Source organism: Uloborus diversus, chromosome 5 (assembly GCF_026930045.1).
Source record: "Uloborus diversus isolate 005 chromosome 5, Udiv.v.3.1, whole genome shotgun sequence".
NCBI classification, from domain to species: Eukaryota; Metazoa; Arthropoda; class Arachnida; order Araneae; family Uloboridae; genus Uloborus; species Uloborus diversus.
This window is the reverse complement of record NC_072735.1, coordinates 33,030,981-33,049,072: the sequence shown is the minus strand read 5'-3', so window position 1 is coordinate 33,049,072 and position 18,092 is coordinate 33,030,981. Positions and strand designations below refer to the sequence as shown.

At 31.8% G+C, this 18,092-nt stretch overlaps 1 protein-coding gene across 3 annotated transcripts in view; it reads left to right on the top strand.

The window, feature by feature from the left end:
• LOC129221851 (multiple inositol polyphosphate phosphatase 1-like) overlaps positions 1–14,881 on the top strand; it is a 76,871-nt gene extending 61,990 nt beyond the window's left edge. For all 3 annotated transcript variants that reach the window (XM_054856200.1, XM_054856199.1, XM_054856198.1), the window contains 5 exons: positions 3,501–3,638; positions 8,664–8,737; positions 8,835–8,952; positions 9,571–9,775; positions 12,211–14,881. In XM_054856200.1, the coding sequence (XP_054712175.1) occupies positions 3,501–3,638; positions 8,664–8,737; positions 8,835–8,952; positions 9,571–9,775; positions 12,211–12,580 (905 nt within the window). In that variant the 3' untranslated portion in view covers positions 12,581–14,881. The remainder of the gene's footprint in view (positions 1–3,500; positions 3,639–8,663; positions 8,738–8,834; positions 8,953–9,570; positions 9,776–12,210) is intronic.
• The last annotated feature ends 3,211 nt before the right edge of the window (positions 14,882–18,092 follow it).

The following is an 18,092-nucleotide window of genomic DNA, read 5'->3' as shown; positions in this document are numbered from 1 at the left end:
AATTACAAAACATTTTTACTGTTTGTGGAAATTATTATGCATCAATACAGCTAAGTTTTTGAGGGAGGACAATTTTTACCTTATCTGTCCCTTATTTTAGCCTTTTTGCGGTTTGAGTTTATCCGCGGTACCTGCAGCATCCAGTTCCGTGGATAATTAAGAGTACTGTATTCAATTAAAAAAATTGTCTGCGTATATCTTTATATGAAAACATTAAGGTCTCCGACTTTCTACGCCAAACACTGAATACATAAATTAAAACTTTAGCGTGAAAATAAAAACAAATCATATTAACAATAACTATTTTGAAGTAAAAACTATGGCTGCAGAGGCAGAGGCGATCTCATTTTGGGATAAAAGAGTCCGAATTGGTCATTTTCCTTTCAAGTCCACATATCTTCCAATGTTTGGGGAATCAGAGTTGGATTTATTTTGGGATAAAGGAGTTGGAGTCAGAGTCAGTTATATCCCCTGTGTCCCTAAATTTTTGCTAAAACTACGGAGTCAAAGTCAGAGTTGTGGAGCCGGAGTCTGACTAATTTTCAGGTACAGGAGTAGGAGACAAAGGCCCTAAAATTTTGGGAGTCGAAGTCAGGAATTGGTCATCAAGAGCTACAGTGAAGGCCAGAATTATAAGGAGAGCAGAAAACTGCACCGAAAAAAGGTTATTTCTGAAATAATTCAGTGAAATTTATACATAAAGTGCCTTTTTATGCTAGAAATCGTTGTGGAAAGCAGAATATTTGAAAATATAAAATATAAATGTTTTGCCATGATTAATAAAAAAAAGTCACCGTTAAAACTAGACAAAATTATAAGGACAACGATCATTTTGCCCTGACAAAACTGTAGTAATCAATGATTTCCCCCTTTTTTTCAATCACTTTTTTCAGTCTCGATGTCATAGAAGTTGAAGAATGTTCTTGAAAAATTTTATCCTGGCTTTTTCAATGGAGAAAATACGTTCTTGCTTGTTTTGACATTAAAGGCCATCTTTTCAAACTTCAGGTGCCAGAAAGCCTCACAAAAATGACATTAAACTTAGATCAAGTCTTTTGTCGGGCGAGTACAGCAATTTCACGGAATAAGCATCAAACAATGATTTTGAGCTTTGAGAAACATGCAATTAAGCATTATTGCGCTAGAACAAATTGTTTAAAATAGTAATCAACTGTGTTTTTTGTTTTAAAAAAATACTGCTCAGTACATCAACCAGTATTTTTTGCAATTTTGTAATACCAGTATTTGCTGAGGTAAAATACCGGTATTTTTGGTATTAGTTGAAAATAATAAATAGTTTTAAATAAAGCATTTTCAGTTTAACTTATTAAATATCTACTTTTTAAATGTACATTTATTTTTCCATGATACCAGGGTTCGACGATATATATCGGTCGATATATATCATGATATACATCATGATATATATATCCAATATTAATTTTGAAAATATCATGATTTTTTGATATTTGCAATGTTTATTTTTTCAAAGTACCATATTTGAGATAGAAAAATTAAGTGTATTAATCATACTCTAATGAATTTTTTTAAATTAAATAATCCAAAGTAATACATTCATGTAACATATTAATGTATCATTAATATAATGTAAATAATATAATCTGCCTTCTTAATTTTCTATTCATAAAATTATTTGTAATGTAGCAAGTTTAATTGGTCAGAAATGAAAAAAAAAAAAAAAAAATTATAGATGTGTACTGACTTATGCATATTTTTTATTTCTGAAATATATAAAATTTGTACAAGTAGTTAACCAAAGAAAAATGAGTAAAGCATCTAATGCTTAAGTAATTCAATTAAAATTAATAGATATATATCAGTTATGCTATATTTTATTTCTAATAGATTAAATGATCACATTTTACAAATGATTGTAAATATAACTTTTACTTACGTCATTCAAAGTATATAAATTTTTATATAAAATACATATTCATGATTACAAATAATGAAGGAAACATTAATTTTAAAACTGATGCACTATAGTAATAACATAAGAGAAAAACAGCAGCGATTTAAGGGAGCAGTTACTATTTAATGACTTAATTTTGTGTTGATTGAAAATATCGGATATATATCAAAATATCCGATATATATCAAAATATCGGATATTTTCAAAAATATCATGATATTTTCAAACCCTGCATGATACTAATGGAATATCACTAAACAAAAGTAGCAGAAAGATTGCAAAATGATATTTTCATTACAAGATGGTGAGGTTAATCACATTTTTGTGAATTTTGTGCACTAGATTTTTATTTTTTCCATTTCCCTGATCGCTCACTTTCCCTTTTGTGCAAGGGTGTATTCGAGCGTAATTTCTAATGTATTTGTTCTATGAATAATTTATTCCAGGCATCAATTGCGTTAATACTTATGGTATCTTTTTAAATATTTGTATGAACATTTGTATAAAGGTTAAGCATAATCATTTAAAACATAACTTCAGATATTTACATAACTATAACTAGAAAGTCCTCTGTCAAGGTATGACGGGTGAAAATTGCTTCTCTTCTTCTATATTTTAACAAAACAATTGCCTGTTTGGTGATATTTTGATAGTTGAAATTTTAACTATAACTCCAATGGATTAACCCTAAACTCCAGTAGTGTTCATAGTTTACCGCTTTTTCGTTTCTTCATTCCCCTGAAATGACAGTCTTACTAGTAAAACAGTTAAGTCACCGATCGAGTTCAGCTTTGTAAAAATAAAGCCTTTTCCTGCATGTCAAACATTACCAAAACACGTTATCAAATTATCATGCCGTGGCACGAGTTTCATTGTTGAAACATGCAGGCTACTCGATCATCAGCTATTATTTATTTGAGGATTGTAAAGAATTTTGAAAACGAATAAAAGAAACTAGAAAGATTAAATCTTGTCAAATTTATTGTAAATTTCAAACCAAAGGGCTGACAATGAAAATCAAACACAAACCTCTCCTGCTCAAGAGAATGCTGGAAAAGTATCGTCTCTCGGAAAAAAATTACAACTAGCTATAAATTACATAATACACACAATACAAAAGAAATACACACACAAAAGGATTTTTCCAAAAATTACATGCATTAGACCGAATTATTTGAAGATGAAGGATTCAATAGATGCATTTTGTTTTTTATTATTATTGATTTTGTATTATGACATTTGTTCCTTCATTTTACAATTGTTCACAATACGTTTTCAAATGCAATTTTCGCACGAAATTATGAAATATGACAATGAAACAATATGTTATCAAGCATTTTTTAAGAAATTTCAAAAACCCGTATACTGTATACCGGTAATACCGTATCACGTTTTAAAAATACCGAACACCGGTATTGAATTTTTGGTCCGGTATTGCAATCCCTAATTATAACATTAAACATACAAGTTTGAAAATCTAGTTTGCTAGTGAAAATTTTTTTGTTTTAAAAATGATTATGATATAAGTTTTTTTTTGTTTTTTAACCCCTTTCTTTGATAATTTTAGCTCGGAATTTTAAAAAACGATTCCCAGCAATATTTAATCAAGACTATACACCTGAGAAGTTTGTCTTTGAATACACCAGCAGAGAAAGAACAAGAAGTACTGCTGAATATTTTGCCAAGGGTCTTTTTGATGAAGGGTGTAGGTATTAATGTTGCTATACTTCTCTTTTTGTTTGATTTTGATTTTGAACTAACTTTTGTATTGTTGTTGTACAGTACTAAATATTTTATTCTTTGAAATGTAGCACAAGTATTTGTAAGAAATGAGTCACTTTATGCAACAAAGTGACCATAAGAAACAAAATAATGAATGCAGAAATATTGCCAGAAGTGATGTGCCCTTTTTCAACGTAGAGAGTATGAGCTTTAGAATGTAAAATAATCCAACGACTTTACATCCTAATTATGTTGTTTTTTTATGGTTACAATTGATTTTTTTATATTTATTTTCACATGTTATTTTCATAAGATAAAATTGTTTCTGAAGTCTGAAAAATTACTTCATTTAGTCAGTTAGTCAATAGATGTTATTTTTTTTGTTACATATACTTTTATTTCAAATTTGGTGAAATTATTCAATTAGGTAACTAATCATATGCAAGTTCAATTATTGATCTATTTTTTTTATTTTTTTGCAATTGTACCTCATTGAAAGTATAGTTTTTAGAATTTAATAATGTATGCAACATATTTGCTATGACTTATTGATTTTTTATTATAACTTATGTTAATTTATTTTGATAATTGTACAGTTCTTTTTTTGCTTTTTGATAAATATTTTCTTATGCAGTGGATTCTCCTTTCTATAAGCTCTGATTTAAGGAGGAAATGATAAATCCTTCGTTGTCACAATGTTATTTCTACAGAAATCTAAGTCACTTTTAACAAGCAACCTTGATTGTAGCTAGTTATATTTTTATACTTTACAGGATTTCCATCAACTAACATTTTTTTTTCTGAGCTAATACTCTCTCGCGAAAAATTCCTTTTTACTTCTGAAGTCAGCCAAAATTTAGTGATGAGCCATTAATCCTGAGAATAAGTATTGATCACCACGTTTTAGTTTGTGGAGTAGAAAAGCATTTAAAATGCACCTGTTAACTCAAATGTTTTCATTTTTGAGGTATGCACTCTTGAGGACATTGTAACTGAAATTCAAACTAAAGAAGACGGGGAAAAAAGATAAAGCTACGATGATAACAATGAATAAATGCAATGGTAATGATACATGGATGCGCAGATAATAATGTTGGGAGAAGCCAAATGTTGCGTTTTGGTTACGGAAATAAGCAGACAAGTTATTTTTTACAGGGATCAGTCATTAGTCAGGCCAGGGGTGGGCACAGAAATTTCAGGACCCGTCATAAAGGACTTTTACGGGACCCCCTCCATATTGTTTACCCGTATGTCCCTATATAAATTTCACCCCACATTTTGAAAAACTTGGGCCCCCTTCAGGCTCGGGCCCTAGTCAACAGGTGTACCTTCTCCCTCTCTGTGCAGACCCCAGACTCAGGCAGAAAATGTTACTGATCTGGGTGTCTCAATAAATCAGGACTTCAAGTTTCGTCAACTGTACAGCATTGCAAGTAACAAAGCCAACAAAATGCTTAGGTTTTTATCATTGGATCTATTTTAAAGAAATCTAATAAGGGTATTCTGCATTAAAATAGAAGTTTGGTAGGATCTCATTTGGAGTATGCTGTTCAGTTTTGGTCTGTGTATCTGAAGAGAGAAACTGTTCAAAGAAAGGCTACTAGGCGAGTAAGGGGACTTTCAAATGTAGATTATGGTGCCAGACTTAAATGTCTTAAGAGCCAGTTTTTATATGAACCGGGCAGAAATGGAGTGTTCGGAAATGCACCATTTTTGATTTTGCTCAAATTTTTATTTTGAATCCTTTTACAGATTTTAGAAGACACGTATTTTTTCTTTTCCTCCAAAATTTTTTTGGGGCCCTGTAAAAATTCGTAAAGTGGGGCCCTACATAAAGGTTTTTCCAAATTTTCGTTTTTTAAAATGCATTTATTTCTGTGTACTTAGCATCAGCCAAAAAAATTCTTGTGTTGACAATATGACATTTAGTACCTAAATTGAAATACATTGTAAATTTTGTGGCTGACCTTCAGTGCAGCCTTTCAGGGGTCGCCAAACTTTGTCGAAAAAAATGAAAAAGTGCCCTGTTTAAGGCCCTCTAATTCCCTGCATTCAGGCTCAATCATGGTTTTTGTACATAATTTGTGTAAGAATATACATAAATTATTCAATAGCCTCATTAGTTGCTTGGCTCACCATCTGCAATGCCAAAAAATGTCAGTTTTCGTATCGAAAAATGGTAAAAAGGGCAGTTTTCATAAGCCTTTATCTCAGTGTACTGAGGGTCAGTAAAGAACTGGATGCCTGCATTTCAAACTAGAGTATGTGTATTTTTGCAAACAAGTGACAGAACTATGGGCAAATTATTTTCAAGAACACAATACGTAATTCAAAACAGTAAAATGAATTATTCAGTTTTCAATTCAGTCAACATATCGGGGTTTAAACTTTCCTCCAGAGACTTTCAGATACTATTTAAAAAACTAGTATGATTAAAAACTTACCATAAAAGAGTTATAAACTAGCAAATAGACTAATTCTGCTTACTCGAATACTTTATAATATGATAACTAAAAGCAGTATGAAAAAAAAAAAAACATCATAATATGGTAAAAAATGTAATTTTAGAGGCCTTTTTATCTCAGTGCGCTGAGGGTTAGTATAGAACTTGATGCCTACACTTTAAACTGGTGTGTATGTCTTTTCAAACAAGTGACATAACTGTGGGCAATGGTTCTGCAGGCTCATAAAATGCACTTCAAGATGAGGAAATTGCATAAGAGTTAACGACGCATCCAGTTAGACATACTCAAGCTACAATGTTTTGTCTTGCATTTTTTTTTTATTGTTCCACTAATCAGTTAGGCAACTACACCCTTGTTTTATAATGTCATAGCATTGCTTTTATCACAAGTAATAAAATATGACTTAGTAATTGTTTGCTATCGTGTTAGTTTAGTGAAGAGAAAATAATTTTTGTCTCTATAATGTACAGCCTAAACGAATGTAAACGAACTATAATGTACCGTACAAAAGAATAAAAGCTATCTTAACTAAAATAATTAAAAATATTCTTAAAACACCTTTGAAAAAGAGTTACAAAAAACTTAAATTTTTACCGCAATAATAACAGGTTTTTTTTTTTTCCCACTTTGCTTCCAGTTATCATATTATAAAGTATGCGAGTAAGCATAATCAGTCTATAACTCTTTTATGGTACGTTTTTGATTATATTAGTTTTTTAAATAGTGTCTGCAAGTCCCTGGAGGAAAGTTTAAACCTGGATATGTTGATTGAATTGAAAATTAAATAGCTCATTTTACTGCTTTAAAGAAGGGATTGTGTTCTTGAAAAGAACTTGCCCATAGTTCTGTTACTTGATTGTGAAAATACACATACTCTAGTTTGAAATGCAGGCAGTAAGGTCTATACTGACCCTCAGTGCACTGAAATACAGGCTCCTAAAAAGTACTTTTTATCATATTTTGATGACAAAACTGCCATTTTTTCACAGCAGTGAGCATTTACCATGCATTTAATGAGACTATTTAATAGTTTATATATATCAGTACACAAATTGCTCGCAAAAACTATAGTTGAACCTCAGTGCATGGAACCAGGATGCCTCAAACATAATAAATTTTCACTTTCTTTGGCACAGTGTACCCACCCCTGCCAGGGTCCACTGAAAGTCAGCCAAAAAATTTATGATATATTTCATTTGAGGCACTAAATATCATGTTGTAATCACAAAGATTACTTTTGATGATGCTCAATGCACAGAGATAATTGAATATTGAAAAATGTCGATTTGAGAAAAACCCTAAGTTGGGACCAACTTTTGGAATTTTTGTGGTTTATAAAAAAATTTTTTGGAAGAAAAGAAAAAATATGTGTTTTCTAAAATCATTCAAAGAAACCACTGTAAAAATTTTTAGCGAAATCAAAAATGACATGTATGTGATCTGCCCGACTCTTATAAAAACTGGCTCTTTATATGAATAGCCTGGAATTTAGGAGAATAAAAGGGGACATGATTCAGTTGTTTAAACATATCAATATAAAAGATGTTAATGATTTAGATTTTTGCACGGAAAGCAGGACAAGTGATTTAAAGCTATTCTAATCTCAGGCTGATCCTGAAATTAGGAAAAATTATTATTTTAGTAGGGTTGTTGGCATTTGGAATAGCTTATCGGAAGAAGCTGTAACAAGTAAGAGGGTAAATAGCTTTAAGAGGGCCATTCATCTTCATCTTCATAAACTGACTCGGAATATCCTAACTGGGCCTAGAGCCTGTTGTTGGTCATCACATTTGTGTTTGAATGTGAAGAATATTAAGCTGAACCACCTCCTACCTACTCTATGGTTTTAAATTGCAAAAGAATAAGATAATCTTGTATTATTATTAATGCAAGCATGATTTTATGGAGCTTACTTAAAATAATTTGTTGAAATATTTTGATGTTTGATAAACCTCTTAAAAAAGTGATATTTTTCAATGGATTGTAGATATATTTTTAACAATGTTAAAAGTAAAGAACTTGGAATATTCCGATTTCACTTGTGTATATACTATTATAGTAACTACCATACACAAACATGTAAATTAAATTACATACATGTTTGTTTTTTGTGGTTGCAATGAATCCCTTTAATTATTATCAATGCAAAAAAAAAACCACGCACACACACATATATATATATATATATATATATATATATATATATATATATATATACATATATATATATATACGTGTTTCATTATTAGTTTAGTAAATAAAATCAAGCTGTATTGACAAAACAAAAAAAAATACTTATTTTTTATGATTGAGTGGTGTAAAATTGTAAATTTTCAAAATTTATTTCCTACAAATGAGATCATTCAAATTTTAAGTTTATTTTAGAAGATGTTTTTAAAATTTTACATTACTTTTGTATAGTGTAATACTTTTTGATTAATACTATCATGGAAACATTTTTTGCATTTTTTTTTTCTCTTAATGATTAGTATTTTTCATTATAAATAAGACTCATGGAACTTTTTTTTTTTTGAATATAATAGACAAAGATATTGACTTTGAAGAAAAATTAAATGATGAAGTTTTGCAGTTCCACAAAAAATGCCAGAGAATGCAGGTAAAAAAAAAAAAAAAAACTGATTTTTTTTTTTTTGTTTTAACCATGTTTTTCAAATGTTGCAATGCATAAATTTTAAAGTTTGCTTATGTTGTAGAAAGACTGCAAAGACAAATCTCTAAATGTATTAGAAATTATTGAATTTGACCATGGACCATTAATGATGAAGCTTACAAAAAGTATATCAGATAAAGTTGGATTTGAGCTAACAATGGGTATGGTTTTTTAAAATTATTTTTTTAAACTTAAATTATGGAATCATAAAGTAAAAACTTTTTAAACTTACACGGTTGCATTTGTGTTGTATGTTAAATTAAAATTCAAGTCAGACAATGGAAAAGATAAAAATAAAGTGCAGAGTGTGGCAAGCTACGTTTTTTGTAGAATGTTTTAAGAACATTGTGTTCAATTAAATTATTATAAAATAAGATAGTTGAAATGTGTGTGCATATATCTCAAAAGCAAATTAATTTACATAGTAAATAATAAAATCAAAATTATGGTTGTTTGCATTTTAGACAGGACTGAGTTCATCTGACTGATTTTTTTTTTTTTAATTTAGAAAGAGTAAAATAGTTCCAGGACATCTTAAAATTTCTGAAATTTTATTTTATTCTCTTTTTGTTTCACTTTCAAGTAGGTTTTTTTGTGTTGGTACAGAGGCAAAGAAATTGGTAGACTTTCATTATTTTGAAATATGGAAAACACTACATAACATAAAACAATACTGAGAATTATTTTCCCCACTCACTCCTTTATGATTAAAAATGAAGTATCTTTAATGTTATTTTATCAACTTAGTTTTACATATTTGATTTATTTATTTTGTGCAGATGAAGTACTGACCATGTACAAGGCTTGTTTTTTTACCTATGCATTGGATATGGATGATGCTTGGTGTTCATTGTTCAGTCCAGATGAATTGAAAGTTTTGGAATATGCTGGTGATATTGATGATTATTATAAAGATGCTTATGGGAATGAAATTAATCCTAAACAAGCATGTCCAGTTGCTGATTATGTTGTAGATTTATTTAGGTAATTATAAAACTAAAATTATTATTTTTTAATTTTTCGTGCTGATGAAATCTTTTTATAATTGCTCTAATTTTGTTCCAAATAATCTGAACTACCTGTTAAGCTAGCTCAGGGCTGTCCAACTGCAAAGAGCCCGATAGCCAGAATTCTGGTCACTGATCGCCTGGTGGGCCACAGTTTGAAAAATTTGAACAATAAGCTCTTGCTTCTTATACAATAACAACTAATAGTGATTCTTAATGTATAAGAGGTAATTAATTATAAAACAATGAAACAGGAGGATTATAAAACAATTTGTTTAAATTTTAATGGGGAAATTGAGGCAGATCCGCCTTCATTACAAGGACAGGAATGTCAACCTCGATGTTTTTTGTTGCCAGCTGAAGAAGATCTATCAATGAACTGTCGGAGAGAGAGCTCCTGTGACGATTCTTGATAAAGTTCATTGTCGAAGAAGCACTTTCGTATAAATATATGCTCTCAAACATGGAAGCGACAAGAGCAAATTCTCAATTTCTTTTTCAAAATCAACAAAGGCTGTAGAGTCAGTGAGGGGGGTCTTTATTTTTAATCAATTGCAGGCAGGTTTTGCTCACCTGAAGTGTTTCTCTCTTCCCTCCTTGTCTTTTTCCGCCAACGCGAGGCAATACTCTTTCTAGGAATTTGTTTGAACACCACCGTGCAGGGTAGGACTGCTTGACCGTGACCTGTAGATGTCATGTACCTTTTTCTCCCAATACAATGGAAGGAGTATAAAAGGGCGATCAAGAGGAAATTTCGGGGACCCCAGCTTGACCAAGAAGGGTAGTCTCGGATGCTTCTTGATACCAATAAATGTCAAAAAAAGAACTATACTGAATAAGAAGTTGGCAGGCCGCACAATATGTGTTGGCGGGCCACATGCGGCCCGTGGGCAACCAGTTGGACAGCCCTGAGCTAGCTTAACCTTCCAGTTGGTACGCGTATCTAACGAGTAGAGATAATTACATTTTATATCTATACACCAATTCCTGCTACGAACGTCTGACTCGTGCTAATCCCTCTCCCCTAGACCTACTTTTAGTCATTGAAATTTTCGAGCTTTAGTACTAGTTTGCACGTCTGTTGTTTATATCAGAGAGATGTGTACAACTGTTTAAGTAAGTTTGGTTACATTTGATTTTCTATTTATTTCATTATTTTAGGCCTAACTCTTATAGGATTTTTAGTAACCTATAAAGAAGCTGAAACAGTGATCCACCGTAGCAAAAAATTCATAAAAAACATAGAAGACTGAATGTAACAAGAACTTATTCAAACAGTTACACCTATCTCTTAGTTACACCATTTCATGTAAAAAATTATTGGCATATCTTGTAGCTGAACGTTGCAAGCCTAGTGCACTTGTCATTTTGGATTATGATTTGACGTAGTTTTTTTTTTCTTTTGAGAGGAAAATGGAAGAAGAATTAGAATACAAGCTGTATCTAAGATACGAAAAGCCTCTCATGTTGGTATAGAAGCCCTGCCTGCTGCAAGGTTAATGTAATGAAATTGACAAAACATATTATTATTTGTGATTAATTAAAATGCAATTGATCTACATTTAAATTATGTTAGCATTATAAAAGAAATCTAATATTTTTGATTAGCAAAGTTTAATGATTTTTGGTTAAGTTTTGTTTAAGATGCAAGTAAGCACATTATATGCATGTGGAGGAGACCAAAACTAGTTGGTAAAGACTTTGGGTTTTGATGTTTTAATTTTTTTTTTTTTTGTGTGTAATGCATATAAGGGAACTACCCTTAGTGTAATACTGAAAAATATTTACCTAAGTAGCAATTAAAAGAGCGTAGTGCAACATGTTTTTTGGCACATTATTTGCCCTTGTCTCCCCATGATCAAGATGTAAGGTCTTAGTCTGGCATCATTTTAAAAGTTGCCAAGGTTATTGACTTTTGATGATGAATGGCTCTTGAATATTAACAAAGCTACAGTGAGTGTTCTAGACGATTCCATTTGTTCTTTCAGTACTTCTTAAATGAGTAGATTTTCAGACATTTTTCTACACACATTATATGATGAGCATAGAGAATTGAGTATTTTTCCGTGATACTTCACTAGGCTCATTTTAAATCTTGGTTGAATGGAGATGCAACTACAAAATACTGCCGACTTCCCACCAGCCAAACTGCAGGGATAGTTCTTTGAAAGAGAAACTGACACTTTACAATTTGGCTGACATAGAGATAAAGACTAAAACTTCCATTGAAATGAGAAAAAAGTTCTCAAGCACTCCTTTTTCTTTACTCTTGTCCAATCAATAAATTGAAAATTTCCACCTCTTAAAAATATTAGGTTCCAGGTGCCTCTAGAGTCAGGACCTAAAATATCATGAAAGCAGTATGGAATGTATTATTTATACTATGTATTATTTATATTTTCTCTATTATAGGGAGTACGAGAATGTCTCTAACAGCAAAGCTGTGATGCAGTTTTCTCATGCTGGAGGTGTTAAAAAAGTATTTTCACTTTTTGGGCTCTTTAAGGACGAGAAACCTCTTAAGGCTGACGACTTTTGTTCTCAACAACAGAGGAAATGGCGATCTAGTCTGGTTGCGCCTTTTAATGCTAACCTTGCGCTGATCCTTTTTCAGTGTGGAATTGAGCTTAAAATAAAAGGTTTCCATAATGAAAAACCTGTCATACTTGGGGGATGTGAGACAGAATTATGTGCATTAGAAGATTTTTATAAAACTTATAGCCCAATTGCTGAGGAATGTGATCTCAGAAAATTATGCTGCAAATGTTGTATGCCTAGTTAGTTTTCATCTAACTAGTAAGAGCTTAACGCACAAGAAAGAGCAAATTTTTTAAAACTAACTTTTGTTTTCATGCATTAAATTGATATTTTGTGTTTCATGTTTTTGATCTCACTGTAAAGGAAAAACTGCATTCACTATTCTTGACTGCTGTAGGTACAGTGTAATAGAAGTAGTTTTGTTTTTTGATTTAAAAATTTGTTTTCAGAAGCATTTCTTGAGCTGTCTTCAAATGTATTTTTTAATTTTTCTTTTGAAAACTTTGTTTCATTTTAAACAAGAAGCTTAGCTTTACTTCCTTGCACAACAAATAGGAAACGTATTGACAAAAAATGTCCACTCAGACTTCAACCTAAATTTCCATTTTGATCACCCAGTTATCATCAGTCATTTATCAATCAGTTATTTATCAATAATATGTGTGACTCAACAACATATTTGATCTCTCCCTTCCCCCATTTAATCCTTCAAAATTGACCATTACCCAGAGCCCTTCTTCCCCACAACCTGTGAATTTTCTCTTCTCACTTCAGGGTCCCCCAAACCTACCACTATTTATGGTTTAACCAATTGGATGGGACCCTGAAGAAAGCTCTGATTTTTTGATCCAGACCAGAAACCAAGCCCTCCCTAGTCCAGCACCCCTAGAGGTATCATTTCACTTGGAGGACTTTGTGACCACAAGCATATTTAAGGTCCTCCAGTCGTCATTAATGAAGACGGTGGATCTTCAACCAGCTGGGATCTAACCTGGGACCCTCTGGCCACAAGTTTGATACCTTACCGATCAGGCCACTACGTCCTTACAACCTGTGGCTGTCAGTCTATGACTTTGACAGGGTCAGAGCTTTCCCAGAAGGTAATATTCTCTTCTTATGTTAAGTAAATTGGAAAAAAAAAAGGGTGGCTTCCTTTTTAAAAAGTAAGGAGGAAAGCTTTTTCTCATAAAAATGGTCCATATAGTCAAGTTCTTCATGAAAACTGGGCTCCAGGGCGCATATTTTCATAAAACGTCTGGAAGGCGGACCACCCTTGAAAATACTCCTAGGGGGCTAATGTTTGTATGTCACATTACTGCAAAACTTCAAGTCATAGAATATTGAAACTTTGAATTTAGAACTTCTATAGTAGAATGTAAAGCATTGTTTATATATCTTTCAACGTACTGACATGAAACAACATATAAATGAAGACGACTTATAATCAAACTACTGACAAATCACTTTAACTTTTAGCAGTGTAACACTTCAAATTAAAATTTGTGCAAATGTAACAATTGTAAGGGTCTAATTAAGTTTTTTATGTAATTGGTACAAATTTGGTGTGCAGTAGTTTTATACTAAAGTCATTAACTGAATTTTTGATTCAAACTTTTAGGTGAAATAAATCATACCTGTAATATATTTTAAATATTTATTGTACCTACCATTTCTTCATTTATCAATGTAATTATTCTGTAAACTCTCAATTATCTGCAGAGCAGGGTGGCGCAATAGCCGGGGATAAGCAAATTCCACAGATAATTGGTAAAATTGGTAAACAACGAAAAAAACTCTATGCGATAGCTTTAAAAAAATCAATAACACTTGCGTACATTTAAGTTGTAGCTTAACACTATAAAAGTAAGTAAAAAAACACACTTAAAAGCTAAAAAGGGGACACTCATTATTATAAATGGATTACGCGAGCAAATTGTGCAGGGCATATTAAACTCAATTGTGTTCGATTCAATCGAAGTCTATCCATCAGTAGTGCTGCCAGAAATTTCTTTTGGTGCAACCTGATGGAGATTACTCGCTACGTTACTGGTAGATGAAATTCCATCGGCTTGAATACGTCCATAATTGAAACAGATCAAGCTTGGCTACACCAAAAATGTATTGGGAAGGGGAGGGAATTTGTTTTGCACAAATGCATTCAAGTCTCTTTTACGCATGTAAGTAGTGTAGATCTGAAAATCGGGTTTCAACGAGTCCGGATTTGGTTACCTTGTAAAGTTTGATGTCATTAAAAGGAAGGGGGAAAAAGAAACAGCAATGTCTGAAAAGATGCTGAATAGATTTTGCACTTATTGAGTTAAAATGGGTAAATTTTAGCTAAATTTTTCTCTAGTGCTAAAATGAATAAGATTGAATTGGTATTTTGTGAAAATGGTGTATAAATGTAAAAGTCCTAAGCTGCCGTTCTAAGCGCAAAAGTCGTATCTGCAGCCGAGTTCAAAATGGGAAACTGCCATTTTGATCCTCCGGGTATTTGATGTGGAACTTTTTAAAAATCAAAAAAAAAAAAAAAACTATTAACAAATGACCATAAAACGTTGTATTCTGGTGAAATGTGTCACAAAGAATCTCCTGGTGACTATAACTCAATTTTGATGAAAAATGGAGAGATGACTTTGGGCTTAGCATGGCAGTATTGAGCAGAGACGTATAAACAATGTTTCAATAATGTATATATTATGATTGTCCAATTTTCATTGCAAGTAAATGGAATATTTTGAAAAGGGCCCTGTATTCACTGTCTATATCAAGTCAAACTTCATGTCAAGCTATTTTCTGCAAGGAATTACTCAATCCATCTTTAATATTGAAGTAAATATTTCATACCACGTGGCTGAGTGTTGACTATACAGACCTTCCACAGTTATACTTACCCAATCCTCTGCTTTTTGAAAGAATTTTCCTTATACTTAAGCGGTCTCCCAACGTTCTGCATCAGTAAGCTTATTTCTTGCCTTGATGGGGGGGGGGGAGGTAATTTGAAGAAATTGCTACAAATTCTTAAGAGATCAAGCATGACAAACAATGATAAATTGCAGAAACTACAACAAATCTGAGATCTTTTAATTTACTCAAAGGTCCATCGATCTTGTTATTGATACTGTTACACGTTCGATGCCAACTTCAAATTTTCTTTAAATGACGACACAGTTCTTGAGGAAACATGGGAGATTTATTTACAGCTATGTACAGGAAATGTAGCTACAACTGCTAAATCAATCATCAACAATCAAGCAAATAACAATTAAACACCGTAAACTCAACGGTCACACACCTATGATGAAGAATAATGGAATAAACGCCAAATTTAGCCAGATTGCAACAAATTAATCATAAAAATAATTACCGTTTACAGAATTTGTAATAATACTTTCACCATGGCCAGATTGAAGTGCAGTTCTAAAAATTTTATTCTTTAAAAAGTTCTTTCATTTCCATATTCACGCTTCTGATGAAAATTGCGATTTTTTTTCTCATTTCTGTAGAGAACTAATTTTTTTTTTATTTTTATCAAGCATGGCATTGTTAATTGGCTAGTAAATAGAATTTGTGTTTATTTTCAATAAAATCTTGATTTGGAACTGTAAAAATGAAGTTCTGTGATAATTTTGAGTGAAAACCAAATTTTAAAATCTTTCCAATGTAAATACTGTATTATATCCTGTTTTTTAATGTAAAAATCTAACAGTTTTTGAAGTAAAATCTACTGTTTGTTTCCCTCAACAGCAGCAGGTATGCAATATATTTTTAATTTTATTGACGTACAAGGAAGTCACATGATGTGCACTTCAGATTTTGTTATCTAAGTATATTTGTATGTTTAAATTGACTTATTTAGTAAATACACTTAGCTCAAGCAGTTGAAAGATATTAAGTTGATTTATGTAATCCATGGACCATGTTAAAAATTGTTCCTGTTATCAAAGTTATTGAAATGAATTGTTGATAGTTAAAAGTTGAAAGTATTAAAGATATTTTATTGAAATCTCGGTGCTTTATTATTTTAGAAACTTGACCTTTTTGTATTTACATTATCATATTAAGGGAAGTATTGTGATTGTGAATTTTTTTTGCACTCAAATTTCATCCTAAATGTCCATTTTAGGCTGAAGAAGATCATTTTAGGTCCCAAGATAAATGTTGACCTTTTTTTTTAGAACTTCTGCATGTGCAAATGTAACTAAGAATGTATAGAGAGCCGAAATATCCTTTTTGAGAATCCCTGAGTATATTATCAAATTTTCTTGTGACATCTGTATATGGAAGTGCAGGGGTGCTCGACTGGGGTGATGTTGGGCACCCCTTCATATGCATGCACCCATGCTTTTACCCATGCACGCACTCTGCTCCCTTGAAATTTTTAACAAGGTTGTTTTTAGGAATATTTTTCTCTTTTTTGGGGTGGGAGGTCTCGTTCTGGGTAGTTTTTACTGGATTTGGGGATGGGGTTGGGGGGGGGGGTGTAAAAAAAAATTTTGCTGAATGGAACTCCAAATTTTTCCGAATAATAACAATTTTACCAAATATAACTTCAAATTTTGCCAAACAATGAAGATGATTTTGCTGAATAGAATTCCAAATTTTGCTGAATGATGATATTTTTGCCGGCTGTGCCAAAATGATTGAATTTTTGGAAGATCACAGTGATCTTCCATCAGGGTGCCCCTGGTTTTACCATTCGCAAAAATCAAGAGCGAAAATTAAAAATGATTTTTTTTTGCCTTGCTTAAATTAAACATTTTATTTGTTGAGTAATAGAAGATGGCAGCAAATAACAATTATTAGGATTTTCTCAGTCGTTTGAGACTAATTAAACCACCTAAAAGGCTTTCTTGAAGCAGCTGTAAGTGAAAACAATTAAATGTACATCATCTTTCATTGTTAAATGCACCCCGCACAAACAGTGATAGTAATCAGCATCTTTGGAGCGATTGGCACCAAAATTTAATGAGCGACAGTTTCTGTGTTGGTTCTCTTTTGCTCCAAATTTTATTTAAATTGTAGCATTACTTCTTGAGATATAGCAGTAACAATTAACAGGTAACAACACTTTGAGATATTTACGCCAAAATCAAATCAGATTTTGTACCCTTTAAATTTTACCTGTGGGCCAATTTTTATCTGAATCCTTGCTTTATTTCTCGATATATTACAGTCGCAAATAACGAGAAGAAGCATTCGATTACTCCACACCTTGAAGTTGTTGGCGCCAAAATTGAACCAGCTTCCGCACCCGTTTAAGATCTATTTATGTACCTATTTTCATTTAATTCCGTCTGTTACTTCTCGAGATATAGCAGCCACTAGTAACAAAAAATCCCTTTCGATTGCTCCACCCATTTGAAGCTATTGCCACCAAAATTGAATAAGCATATGATTCCTCTAACATCTGTTACCCCATTAAAATCTGCTACTGATTAATACAGCTGCTTTTTTTATTTCTTTCATTTTTATAGACTTACGATTTTGTGAAGAGTACTGAGAAAAGTGATAAATGAAAAGAGTAGCAAGTTTTCGGCGATTCTTTGATGGGGAACTAAGACTGTAAAATATAAAAATATGATTAAAAAGAAAAATTACTTTATCAAATGAATACATCATCATTTGTTTACATTTTCTAACAGTAAAAGTCTCAAAATATGTCTGTAAATGGAAAAGAGTTTTAAGCAAAGCCGCAAGATTAGGGGAGAGTGTTGTAACCTTGGGACACTTTTCATATTTTAATTTTTACCTTC